The following is a 14,024-nucleotide window of genomic DNA, read 5'->3' as shown; positions in this document are numbered from 1 at the left end:
AATTCTGAGGAAGAGTATTCTCCCGCTGCCTTAGCATCGAAATTCAAGCTTTTAATGGCCCAAAATGCTCAATGTTCTAACTCAACGGGCAGGTGGCATGCTTTCCCATAGACAAGTCTATATGGGGTTGTACCAATTAGCATTTTGAAAGCTGTTCGGTACGCCCATAATGCATCATCAATCTTTGTGGACCAATCTTTCCTTGTCCTTGCAACTGTCTTCTCTATGATAGACTTGATCTCTCGGTTGGATACTTCAACTTGGCCACTTGTTTGAGGGTGATAGCCAATTCCAAGCCGATGTTGTACTCCATACTTCTTTAGCATTGCTTCAAACCGATGCTCCAAGAAATGTGTTCCCCTATCATTAATCAACACACGTGGGATACCAAATCGTGGAATAATAATTTTCTTGAAGAATTTACTTACCACACGAGCATCGTTGGTTGAAGTAGCTATATCTTCCACCCACTTTGATACGTAGTCAACGGCTACCAAGATGTAATGGTTACCATAGGAAGAAGGAAACGGACCCATGAAGTCTATCCCCCACACATCAAACAACTCGACCTCGAGTATGTTGTTGAGTGGCATCTCATTCTTCTTTGAAATGTTGCCCATCCGTTGACATCGATCACATGCCTTGACATAGGAATATGCATCCTTGAACATAGTTAGCCAATAGAATCCGCATTGCAAGATCTTTGCCGTTGTCTTCGAAGGGCCTGTATGTCCACCACATGGTAAGTCATGGAAATGAGAAATAATATTATTTACCTCGGTTTCTGGAATGCATCGTCGAATCATAGTATCTACGCATTGCTTGTACAAGAAAGGATCATCCCAGAAATATCTCCTTGCCTCATAAAGGAATTTCTTCCTTTGTTGAGAGGAGTAGCCATGAGGCATTGTACCTGTGGAAAGGAAATTAGCCAAGTCAGCATACCAAGGTGATTCAGTTTGCAACAAAGCTAGTAGATGTTCGGCAGGGAAAGAATCATCAAAAGGGATATCGTCCCCATCCTCAGGGTCGAGGAGAAGGCGGGAGAGATGGTCCGCGACAACATTCTTTGTCCCTTTTGTATCCTTAATCTCTATATCATAGTCTTGCAATTGAAGGATCCACCAAATCAACCGAGGTTTTGCACGGGTTTTGCTCATCAAATATCTTAGTGTTGCATGATCTGTATGAATAATAACTTTTGAACCAACCAAATAAGAATGAAACTTGTCAATTGCATAAATTACAGCTAGCATCTCTTTTTCAGTTGTGGCATAATTCATTTGAGCAGAGCTAAGAGTTTTGCTAGCATAATAAATAGCATAAAGCTTTTTATCCTTTCGTTGCCCCAAAACGGCTCCTACCGCATAGTCACTAGCGTCACACATGAGTTCAAACGGTAAGCTCCAATCTGGGGGTTACGTGACAGGAGCAGAGATCAAAGCTTCCTTCAACCTGTTAAAAGCTTCAAGACAAGCATCAATGAAGACAAAAGGAACATCCTTAGCTAAAAGCTCAGTTAGAGGTCGAGCTATTTTTGAAAAATCCTTAATAAAGTGACGGTAAAAACCTGCATGACCAAGGAAACTTCGAACTCCTTTTACAGAATTTGGAGGGGGTAAACGCTCTATGACCTCTATTTTAGCCTTATCAACCTCTATACCCTTATTCGATACCACATGACCTAAGACAATTCCCTGCTGTACCATAAAATGGCATTTTTCCCAGTTTAGAATTAGATTGACTTCCTTACATCTATGGAGCACCTTTTTCAGATTTTCAAGACATACATCGAAAGATGTTCCATAGACAGAAAAATCGTCCATATATACTTCCAAAGAATTTTCTATAAGACCAGAAAAAATTGCCATCATACAACGTTGAAAAGTGGCTGGAGCATTGCATAATCCAAATGGCATCCTGCGATATGCAAAGGTGTCATATGGACATGTGAATGTAGTCTTTTCCTAATCACAAGGACGAATAGGAATTTGAAAAAAACCAGAATATCCATCCAAATAACAGAAAAAGGAATGCTTAGCCAACCTTTCAAGCATTTGATCAATAAAGGGTAGGGGAAAATGATCCTTCCGAGTGGCCTTATTCAATTTTCTATAGTCAATACACATTCGCCACCCTGTAACAGGCCTAGTGGCGACTGGCTCACCTTTGTCATTCTTGACAACGGTCATGCCCCCTTTCTTTGGTACTACTTGTACAGGGCTAACCCACTTACTATCTGAGATATGGTAGATTATTCCTGCAGCAAGCAATTTAAGAACCTCTTTTTTCACTACCTCCATCATATTCGGATTAAGCCTTCTTTGAGGTTTTATATAGAGGAAGCATGATCGTTCTCAAGAATGATTTTATGCATACAAAAAGAAGGATTAATACCCTTAATATCATCAATGGTGTACCCAATTACACTTTTATACTTTCTTAAAACAGTGAGAAATTGCTCCAATTTTGTGTCCTTGAGTTCAGCATTAACAATAACAGGGTATGAATTATTAGGACCAAGATATGCATATTTTAGATTAGAGGGGAGAGGTTTCAACTCTACCTCGGGAGGCGTAGTACTCTCCCCAACACTCACTGCACTAAGTACTTCCCTGATTGGAGTAGTGACTGGGTTGGCCTTTGCTTCTTCAAGTAGCCTGATATACTCCTTTGATTCCCAATCTCCATCATCATCCTACCCTACTAGCATTGTTTCAAGTGCATCATCTGTTTTGCTCAAAGGAAGTTGATCATTCTGCAAATCATCAAGCACATCTACCTGACAAACAGTCTCTCCCATAGAGGGAGTACCCATAGCATTCAAGAGTGAGTATTCTATTTTCTCGTCACCAACCTCAAAGGTGATCTTACCATTCTTCATATCAATAATTGCACCTGTAGTAGCTAAGAAAGGCTTACCAAGAATAATAGGAACATGTGCATCTTCCTCCATTTCCATCACAACAAAATCACAGGGAATAAAGAATTTAGTTACGCGAAGAGGTACATCCTCAAGTACACCCAAAGGAAATTTAACTGACTTGTCTGCAAGTTGTAGAGATATGCGTGTGGGTTTAAGTTCACCCATTTGCAGCTTCTTACAGATAGAGAGTGGCATAAGACTCACACTTGCTCCAAGATCACATAATGCTTTGTTAATTTCAATATCTCCAAGCTTCACTGGAATTGAATAGCTACCTGGATCGTCTAATTTCTTAGGAAGAGTATTCTGCAAAATAGCACTAATCAAAGTAGTTCTAGGTGGTTGGTTGGTGTTTTCAAGGTTGGTCAAAGGTAGTTATAAGGTGGTCAAGGTAGTTGAATGAAGAGGAGTTTGGGAATAAGAGTGATTTCTTAGAGGGAGGGCGGGATTCAAAGTAGAGGAAAATGTGGTAATAGAAGGGGTAAAGGGAATGATTGAATTTGTGTAACAAACATCATCAAAGAGATTTAAGGTAGTTGATTACCTTTCCCTTTCTTGAATACCCCCCACCAAACGGGCTCTAATACCTTATTTGGATACTGAGTTGGAATATATAGGGAATAAATAACAATTTTGCAAATTTGCCGTTACTAATATTTCCTTTTATTGTTTTCATTAATGGCAAAAATGTCATTTTAAACTTATTCGCATTCTCATCCATTTATTACCTACCCTCCCTAGGTAATAAAATGGTGGGAATTGTCCCCTAAATATTCATATTCCCAAACCTATTTTTATTCCCATTTCCATTCCCTTCAAACAAACAGAACATTTTTTTTTGAGTTGAAATTAAAACTCCTAATCCCACCCTCAATTCCCAAATACCAAACACCCTCCTAGGGTTTTATTTTTCTCACTCCCTCGAAAAAATGCAGCCACAACCTTCTTTTCTCTCTCTCTCTTCTTCACTCAATTCATCCTCAATTCCTCACGCCTCAATTCCATCGCTTCTTCCTACTTCTCTATTCCTCAAACTCTCAAAGCCTCTTCTCAACCGCATTTCTCATTCCCTCACTCTCGTTCTGCAATCGCCCATTCCTCCGTCATTACCGCTGCTTTGTCCACCTCCGTCTCTGGTTCGATGCTGCTTCGCCTAATTCCGTCACTGGTGGCCGCTGCTACTTCGCCCAACAATGTCGCGGTGGTCGCTACTCCACCTCTAATCAACCTTTTCTATGTTGCAAGACTTGCAACAGTACCAAATACCAATGTTCTTTTTTTATTTTGTTTATATATTTATTTATTTATTCTCATATGTACGATCCAGTTCCTTGATGCCAATGCAATATCTAATTATATTTTAATTTCTTCTAATTCTTTATATATTTCAATTTTTTTTATTATTTTTGAAACAAAGCTGTGTAATTGGTTATTTTGTATCTTGGTTGTACTATAAGTCTATAATTATACTATATTACTATTGTACTATTGTGTGGAGTTTGGGTAGTAGATCTAGATTGTTAATCATTTCTTTACTGGGAGCAAATTAATTATAATCATTAAAAAAATCCGGGCAATCCAAATCTGGGTACCCGAAACCCGGGTACCCGATTTTCTTAGGTCGGGTCGTAGGCCGAGTTTCTAATTACCCGAAGATGCGGGTATCCGCTTTTCCAGATACCTGAAAACTTCGGTACCCAGACTGAACACCCCTATATGGTATAACATGGGCAACTTATGACAATGAAAGAGGCTAGCCTTGACTTGAATAGCAGCTGGCCTATAATGCAAAATGGATTGTTACATATCAAAGAAGACCCACGCAAAGGCCCACAACTCCCCCCAATGACCTAATAAGTATGCTCAATAAATGGAAGGGACCTCCCCACCCATTTACAAGTGTCCATTTATTATGCTTGAATGCTAGTAACTTAGTAGGTTGCTCTCTTTGTTTCATAAATAACATTAATCAAATATTTTTATTTTTTATACTTGTACTTAATATAAAACTTAAACTACTACTGTATATTGTTTCGTACTAGCTTTATGAATAAATAGCAATATAATTAACAATTTAGTCGGGAACATGTGATAATGTTATTAATTAGTGTTGAATGATATCATAATAACTAAATTTAAAAGGCAAAGTGTTTATTTTTGAATATCTCGTCTCTCTACCATTCTCTCCACAAATGCATTAGGAGCTTCACTTGTGAGAAGGGTCTCCGAATATCCTCTATTTAAAAAGTTAAAAAGTTGAAAAGTTGAAATTGCCGAGCAATCAAAATTGGATCAAATATTAGGCCCATCAAAAATAGCCTTGCAGGATTGTTATCTTGACTTTCCGCCCAAAATGAAGTAACACGATCCAGTTGTCTAGTTGTTGTTGTAAGTCTCGTAACAACAATTTACATCTTCTTGTGTATTTTGATGCCAAAGTTTAAATACGTATGTACGAGTAACAAAATTGGAGGCCACATTTATTTGGGAGATTATGTTGTATATGTCCTCTTGGACCGCCCAAAAGACGGGTTTGATACAATTTGCCTCATCACAACGTTCATCATTATTTTTGTCCTCATCAAAATATTTTCTTTTTCTTATCAATAATTATTACCAACTAATATTAACTATAAAGTGATAATGAATGATCATCAACATTAAATGAATTAGGACTAAAATTTAGGTTTTTTCACCTTTTGGACACTTGTTTTTTTTGTTTTTTTGCCACGTCACTTACTATCCAAAGCGTCACGGAAGCTTGTCATTTCGTTTAAAAAAATATTATGCTTTGAGTTAGATTCGAACCTATAACCTCTAACACATAAAAATTATACATTTACCATTTTAACCAACTTTATTAATGTTTAAACTTTACATAATTAACATTATATATATTCCTTTCATTTTTTATGTAAATTAGAGGTTATATAATTTATTTATTTTTCACAAGATTAGAAAATAAATACATACTTCGTATGAGGTTAAAAAAAAAGAAAATACACTCAAACGCTCAGACCATACACTAGCTATACAAACAGTCGAACATATTATTAAATTAAAGAAGTACAAACTAGTAACCCGGGGCATTGCCCGAGCCACACACTAGTTCCTCTTTAAAAGTCGGTCCTTTAATATGGTTAACATATTAGTCGCTTGATTTAGTAAAAGTGGATCCCTTTCTCTCCCTACACCTTCGGCAATTTCTCAAGTCTCCTCTTTCACTATAAAATCTTTAATTCGCAATTCTAATTACCTAGATAACCAAAAACTAAATTATGCCCATTCAATGGATCTTTAACCCCTCCATCATCACTCACCCTTTCATCAATTTTTTTTCCTTTGAATACTTGGCCAACTTTGTCGCTTAGATGTAAAAAAGTTTTGCAGTTCACCATCGTTGTTGAAGAAACAATGAGCGATATAGTCTTCATCAAAACAACACAAACTTATATGGTTCATTTAATTACTAGTCTCCCACTTTGAATTCATATATCATGACAGTACGAAGTTCTTCATTAATATTATCGTCATTTAAAGACCATGCAAATATGCAATAGATAAGAAACAAAAGAAAATAATAACATCAACTTCTTTGGCGAAATTTATTAAAATCACATGTAGTAGCTAATGTAGCTATGCATAGTGATAAATTATGAGTACTTCATTACATGGGACACCAATATGTTTATCTTACCAAGTTTTTTTTTGACAACTTACCTTACCAAGTACTACCCTAGACCTTACCACAAAATGAAAAGTAAAAAAAAATAATATTACCCTAGACAGAAATTCTTACAAAGATATAAACATAAAAAGCCACACATCACAAACAATAATATATGATAAACTTGATTATCACAAAATCTCAACCCGCCCGACATGGCCCGCCCGCCCACTCGGCCACCCAACCCTCACCCTTATTAGACATACATCTATCTGTACATGGCATCCCTATACCACAAATTTAGTGACTACAAATTAAATGTTGGATGATGATAGATTGATTTGAATGTGAAGACACCGACTTTGGAGTGACAATTCTATTTTGTGGCTGCCAATACTGCTGGCCCTTCAACCTGAAAACATCATCCAAATATATCCAATCATGTGTCTTATTAACTCAATTGTATGAAACTTAAATTTGTGGCTATAACTACTTAGATGTGGCTTTTGGACATACACAATCAATTCTTTACATTATTGTGATTTGTGGAACCTAAGTGCAAATCAAGGGATCCAATGTTTATCAATGTATAAATAATGAAAGATCATCCCTACAAAACAGTGATTTTCTTAACATTGTTTCGTTTCGAACAAACCTAACCTAGTATTATTATAGATTTAGGATCATTTAAGTCTTGTAAACTTAATTACTTCATCTCTCTTTACGACGTACTAATTGGATTTGAAAGTCGGTTGGTTGTTAATATATTATTGTATAGTTATTTTTGGTAGTATATCTTGTAAGATTTTTAGGCAAGATAGGTCAATATTGTGTACTATATACAAAACTAAGCCATTTTCTCCAATGCCGTCTCTATGTTAAGAATAATGTTAACAAGTCAATTTTTTAAGTTTTTTAACGCTCAAACTAAGGTTATTTAGTGATTAAAGTACTTCAGATTAGGTGCATTCACAAATTCTGTGATAAACTAAATATTAACTCAAATCATATATTTTTTTATTACCTTTTAATTAATTAGAATGTTTGCTTTGTGTAAGTCAACGAGACTTTGATCCTAACACACTTTGATTAGTATGCTTGTCACTAACTCGCTACTATGAACTCACATATATTTTGCTTAAATTAAGTCTATTGATCATTCGTATACCTTGAAAGTGGCACCCCACATCTCTTCATCAGTAGCAGGAACAGCAGTAACCTTGTGCTTAGGATTCTCATAGCTTCTTAATTCTCCTATGGCAGTGGAGAAGAAACACCCTGCAAAACAAGCGTGCCAAATTTCAATCAAATTTGTTACTGATTACATGGTAAAACGTAAGGAAGTTTTGTTTCTCATTGTGAGAAACAAGTTTTGTTTCTCATGGGGCATGTGTCAAGATCTGGGCTCCCACTTATGACACATACGCGGTCCCCACCAGTGAAAAACATCACATTATTTTCCAAAATGTCATTATGAGAAACAAAAGTGTTTCTCATAATGAGGAAATGGGGCTCCCTCGTGAAACGTATCATGAGCATAACGGACAAGATAATATAAAGTAATAGGTACACGTATATATATTACAATAAGGACATGTTTGGTAAAATTGGTTGCAATAGATGTTAGTTGTGAGAGTGGATTCCTTCATTTTCACTCGATATAATATCATACTTTAATTTATTTGTGTTTATATGAGCATATTATATTATTGGTCCATTTTCAACCTATATTATCCAATATTTTGTACCAGAAGAGTGTTCTCAGGGTTCTCTAGGTAATTTAATAGTTAGGGTACTGGGTTCGATATCAATCGCAATCTGAACAAGTCATACTCAAGCACCTACCTTGAGGGAAAGAAGCAAGTGACTTGCCACAAGAACCTTTAAGCAAGTCTGCATCATTAGCGAAGGCGACGTACCCATCACAAGTGATTCCCCAGTATAGAGGAACTTTACCGGATTGGTCCTGCAACAAAAGATCGATGTCACAAGTCTATTACGTACAATTCTTAAGAATCGGATTGCTATATATATGTATATATATTTGGATGTACGTAGTATACACACCGATGCCACGAACAAGGTGGAGGTAGACTTGTCGAAAACAATGAAAGAGAAGTCTCCATCGAGGTGGCCGATAACATGGTTTGTAGGGTGTGGAGCTCGATCACGAAGTGCCTTGTACGCTTCAATGATCAAAACTGATTCATTGGCTGTCTTTGATAATCCATAATGTTGGTTTAGACTGCCTAGATTGTGAAGTGCTCCTTCAAATAAGCAGAATATCTCATCTTTCGCGGCAAATGACCTAAACATATATATTATGCATATAAGATTTAGTAATTAGCAACATTGAAATTTGATGAGGTTCATGAACATATGTTACAACGTAACTTCTAATCTATTATTGCCTCCATTACATTAAAATGGTTACACTTAACCTTTACATTAAATGGCCTGGTTACACTTAATCTTTTCACAATTGACAATGTAAATCTATGGCCAGTAAAATCTCTTAGTATGTATTAATAGTTTTATAAGAAAATATCTGATGTTTCAAAATTATATATAGAGAGAGACAAATCTAACATTTTTACACATGACTATTTTTCCACTAGCATGAATCATAAGTATTAGTCAAAATTGAGTTCTTAAATAGTGTCAAATTTCAAAATGTAACGATACTTATGAAACAAGGGCAAAATATCCTGTAAAAGTAGGATTATACGTAGAGACAGTTGGGTGTATTTAGAGTTCATATACAAGTATTAAGGAACCAAGAATCAAAGTATATACTCTTTTGTCTGGTAATAATAATAAATAAATAGAAATTTTGTGGTCCATACATTCAATATTTTAAGAATTCGATATTATACTCTTTTAAAATCTTTCAAATTTGGTATCAATTGAGAAATACATGACAAGCTCACAAATATGTAGATGTAATGAATAATATATTCCATTAATTTTTGACTTTTAGCTCCTTATTTTCATCTCTTAGTATTTTACATAGTATGTATCAGTTTTCTTCTTATACTACATATTGAATTTTTTTTGTTCTTAAATATAGAATTGAAAATTGTGTAAAAGTATACAGTAAAATCCGTATTGCTTGGAAACAAAGGAAGCAGATTTGCAAGAACAAGGTTAAATTTTAGAAATGTATAAATCTAAAAAAGTAATTCTAGTAGACTTCATCCAAAAAAAAAAAAAAATCTATTTAAGTATTTCACTAAACTTCTTCATTCAATTCATCCAACACAATGAGAGACAAGAAGAATTTAAGGGGCCAAAGAAAGGCTATACGTAAATGGGTAAGTGGTAGAGGTAAGCATCCTATCAAGTATCAACATCTTACCTAACTTTAAAAAAGTGCTCTCAATTTTAATAATGATGTTTAAAATCTCATCTACATTTCAAAGCTAGATAAGCAATTCAAAGAAAACAGGTTACTCCAATAAGGCTTGATTTAGTACGATCCAATCAATTTGATTCATATTTAACTTATTAAATTTTTGCTTCATAGTTTGTATTAAAAAAAGTGTATTCTAATTGAATCTTGTTTGGGTTTATGGCAAGTAATTAATATGTCATGTAAATTATTCATTAATTATGTTTTTGGTGTTTAGAGAGCCACAAGAACGAGTGATAAGAATCGATACCATGATCTCCTGGAATCGGGAGAGAAGCTCTAACCACTTGAAGTATCCATCACTCTCAATCATTAATTAATTATTGAATTTAAAGTCACACAAGTTTTCTAGTTTGGTCAATCTGCGTCAATTTTTATTTTATTTTGTTCTAGCCCAAATAGAATTATATGATTGTGTCCTAAAAAATTGCTAGACAACTTACCATGTATAGCTAAAGTTTCCAAACTTCCGTAGTCCTAAAATCTAAATAGAAAGTTGGTAGTATGTCATATTAATAAAGTCTCGATAAGTAAATTCTTATGATATCTCTTCTGCTTTTTAGCCATGAGATTAGAGGTTTGATTCTCCTAGAGTTGTAATTATCGCTATATTAGAACAAGATTTTGTTGTGACTTGTTAGTTATCTTTATCTTCATGATTTCATCTCATATTATCATCTAAGAGATAATGTTATTCCGTCTATGACTATTGCATGAATTTTTAAGACATGTAAAAACTTATAATTTGTCCATTTTTTATTAACTTTTAACACTTTCCTTTCTATGTTTGTCCTACATAAATCGAGAAATACTCCATTGTTATCTAAATAAGTTATTATTCAATATCAAAAGTTAGAGCCCCACCGCAATGTCTCTTTGGGTGTGTCTCTCTCTCAATATAAATAATTAAAATTTTGACATTTTTAACTTTTTTTTTAATATGCAACTACATATATTCAAGATCGAAATAACGCATAGGTAATCATCCACAATAATCAATATGGGAAAAACATTAAGAAGCAAATTTAGAATTACATTAATTTTCCATTATTATTATTATTATTATTATTATTATTATTATTATTTAATCCATTGAAAAAACAATTAATTAAACAATGATATATACCTCCATCTCTTTGTTTACGCTCCATTGAAGTAAAATTTTACATTCATTTTTTCAATATGTTACAGATTTAGAGGCACCTAGTTTTAAGTAATTTATTGACTTCTAACACAATCCACTATCACTATTTTCTATTGTAATTTCTAAGTCAAATTTTTAACAATGCATTTTTGTGTACGATTGACCCACCACGTGACTGCTTGTAAAAATAAATGTAACCTCTATAATACTGATCGAGTAATTCCAATAATATTAATGAAATAACCCGTATGAATAGTCGCATATAAAAGTTTATGAATTTTAAGAATTAACTAATTTATAAAAAAATAAATATATAATTATATAGATATAATTCGATTTATTTCAATGTCTATTTATTTAGATAAAGAGGGGGAAAAAAAATATAACTGCGCAAACAACAATATTGTCTGCAGCCAAATCGTAGAATAATATACTCTGTATGACAGCAGTCACTTCAGTGTCAGTGATACATACGGAGCAGTATGATATGATGATGTAACGGTGTTATTACCACGTCAACTTTTTCTATCAAAAATCTTCATATTTATGTTTATGAAATCAATCCATCAACCCATTTTTGAGTTACACGTCATTATGACTCTTATACAAAGTGTTTTTTTTTTTTAAAAAAAAAATTATACTCCGTAATGAACCTGAAAATCGTAATACCAGTATCTTTAATTATCACAATATGTAGATTATAAAAATTTAATATTAAGAAAGTATAAATCAAATATATCTAACACGATCTCATATTCACATGATTATTTTGCTTTAATTACGAATCATTCAAATTGGTTAAAATGAAGTATACGAGTAACATTAAAGTCATCAAAGTATTGCAAAAAAAAACATCCGGAGTAGAATAATTATTTGAGGTTTTTTATTTATTTTTTATTATTATTTTTAAGGAGATAAAGTTAAGTACTACTTTATATTGTATTATGGCAATACTTGGAGACATGAGTCAGTACTCATTACTAATTATATAGTTATGAATATTGAATAAGAACCCAAAAATGAAAATTTTAAAGCAAACATATATACCTAGGCCGGAGAAGAGATTCTTTCTCATGAGAGAAGGCTAAGTGTGCAAAATCCCCAATCTGAGCTGAGATAGCGGCGGTGTTTCCGGCAAGGAAGCGGCTAACGAGCTCGGTCGCCTTCGTCTTTGGCGAAGGCGTCCGACTTCCAGCAGCCACGAGCTCCTCCGGGGGTGACACTACTGAGCTGCTGAACACTCCCAACATATTTAGCTCTCTTTCCTTCTCTGATCTCTTACTTTGTACTTTTCTGTAAGTTTGGAAGTTCAGAGACAGGACATATAATTAGCAATGATCATAGCATTGCCTTTTAAAGGAAATCTATAAGGGTATTTTTGTCATTTTACCGGGTGCGTGACCAATAAGAACGAAGGTTCACTTATCTTTAACAAGACTAATAGGAAGCGTCTTACATAAAATTTCCTAATTTTATTACGCGAGTAAAATATTTATAATTATCTTTTGTGTTAAGATGTGGAAATATTAATAGTTTGATAACCACAATGCCTTCTCACACTGTCATACAGTCATACCTCATTTATTTCATATTAGTTAACGTGTTTTAACTTTAAAATCTATTCACCTAAATTATATTACTCGATAATAATTTTTTTTAACTATAATCAAGGAAGGAAAAGAAAAAAAAACATAGTAATAATATGAGGTATTGTTGCATTTGTCTAAATACGCATTTACATAAAGTATCTTAACAAATGTATCTACTAATAAGAAACAAATAATTAAAAGAAGTATTTTCTCCGTTTCAAATTAGTTGATTGGTTTATTTTATAATGTATTCACCCTTGTCATTGTATAATTCAACTTTATATAGCTATAGTTATAAGTATAAAGAAAAGGGCATTTGATATATTTTGAAAATATATGTTGAGAAGAATCTAACAAAATCACGCGGCTATGTTTTAATAGCTGATCAAAGTTAGCCCAGCCCAACCCAAATCAAAATTTGATGGGTTTGGGCCTAAATTTTGGGCCGAATTTCGGCTAGGACCAGCACGAGCTAGTTTTAATTACTTTTTTTTTTTTTTTTTGTTGAGATTTTGGAAACCTATAAATTTTTTTAGCTAAAATTTAGCTCGTGCTAAAAGCTTGAAAATGATCCGAAAAGTCATCCATTTTGGCTCGAAATAGTAGAGTTGGGCACAACTTTCTTATCGCAAACTTGGGTCTGTCTCGAAGCCTCAACCCAAAATGGGTCAAATTTTTTACAGAGCCACAAAGGCAGGTGCTGAGAATCGATTTCAAGATCTCCTGAAATCGGGTGGGAAGCTCTAACCACTTGAATTACCCTCAATCTAATATGTCAACTAATTTGAATGTTGTTAAATTTTTTTTACAATTTAAACATTTCAAAATTTTAATTAAATTGTGCTCTAATAAATGCAATTACACAATAGCCAAACTATCATTGTTTAAGAAAATTAATATCTAATTAATGAAAGATGGCTCCGAGTAGAGGTACTCCATAAAAAAAAAAAAAAAAAAAATAAAAAAATAAAAAAAAAAATTGACCTTACAATCGGAAAGTAACACGATTCAAATTTCAATTTGTATAGGCAAAATGTTTTAACATAACTCAAACAGTCAAATTCAAACCAAATCTGACCCAAGTAGACTCAACCAACCTTAACCCGACCCCAACCAAGTGACCTGACCTGGATTTTCCAAACAAGCAAGAATTGATTCATTTTAATCAAAACTTGATTCAATTTTTTTGTTTTATGAAACACGAGACTTGATTCACTTCATAAAACTTTTTAAAGGCTAAATAAATATGTGGTTAACCTTAGAAAAAAAGAAAAGAAAAGTTAAAT

The 14,024-nt window shown here is 33.7% G+C and overlaps 2 protein-coding genes across 2 annotated transcripts; both read right to left on the bottom strand.

The window, feature by feature from the left end:
* Window positions 1-2,698: 2,698 nt before the first annotated feature.
* LOC110716078 lies at window positions 2,699-6,324 on the bottom strand. The gene is made up of 2 exons (XM_021894712.1): window positions 6,247-6,324; window positions 2,699-3,232 (listed from the first exon to the last, which is right to left on the bottom strand). The coding sequence occupies exons 1-2, from the start codon at window positions 6,322-6,324 to the stop codon at window positions 2,699-2,701; spliced, it is 612 nt and encodes a 203-aa protein (XP_021750404.1).
* Window positions 6,325-6,504: 180 nt separating this feature from the next.
* LOC110716103 (stem-specific protein TSJT1-like) lies at window positions 6,505-12,485 on the bottom strand. Its single transcript, XM_021894739.1, has 5 exons — window positions 12,197-12,485; window positions 8,661-8,901; window positions 8,439-8,559; window positions 7,762-7,871; window positions 6,505-7,005 (listed from the first exon to the last, which is right to left on the bottom strand). The coding sequence occupies exons 1-5, from the start codon at window positions 12,397-12,399 to the stop codon at window positions 6,970-6,972; spliced, it is 711 nt and encodes a 236-aa protein (XP_021750431.1). The 5' UTR covers window positions 12,400-12,485; the 3' UTR covers window positions 6,505-6,969.
* Window positions 12,486-14,024: the final 1,539 nt, after the last annotated feature.

Source organism: Chenopodium quinoa, unplaced genomic scaffold (genome assembly GCF_001683475.1).
Source record: "Chenopodium quinoa cultivar QQ74 unplaced genomic scaffold, ASM168347v1, whole genome shotgun sequence".
Taxonomy (NCBI): domain Eukaryota; kingdom Viridiplantae; phylum Streptophyta; class Magnoliopsida; order Caryophyllales; family Amaranthaceae; genus Chenopodium; species Chenopodium quinoa.
This window is presented reverse-complemented; position numbering and strand designations above follow the sequence as displayed.

What these genes read in the sequence shown, in the direction of transcription:
- LOC110716078 (XM_021894712.1), bottom strand. Translation starts at nt 6,324, where the DNA reads ATGGTGAACTGCAAAACTTTTTTACATCTAAGCGACAAAGTTGGCCAA. An exon ending in GAAAAAAAATTGATGAAAGG is followed by an intron (nt 3,233 to 6,246) that starts GTGAGTGATGAT and finishes GCTATTTTGCAG; the next exon opens with AATACTCTTCCTAAGAAATT.
- LOC110716103 (XM_021894739.1), bottom strand. Translation starts at nt 12,399, where the DNA reads ATGTTGGGAGTGTTCAGCAGCTCAGTAGTGTCACCCCCGGAGGAGCTC. An exon ending in ACTTGCTTCTTTCCCTCAAG is followed by an intron (nt 7,872 to 8,438) that starts GTAGGTGCTTGA and finishes CTTGTTTTGCAG; the next exon opens with GGTGTTTCTTCTCCACTGCC. An exon ending in TGTGGGGTGCCACTTTCAAG is followed by an intron (nt 7,006 to 7,761) that starts GTATACGAATGA and finishes TGATGTTTTCAG; the next exon opens with GTTGAAGGGCCAGCAGTATT.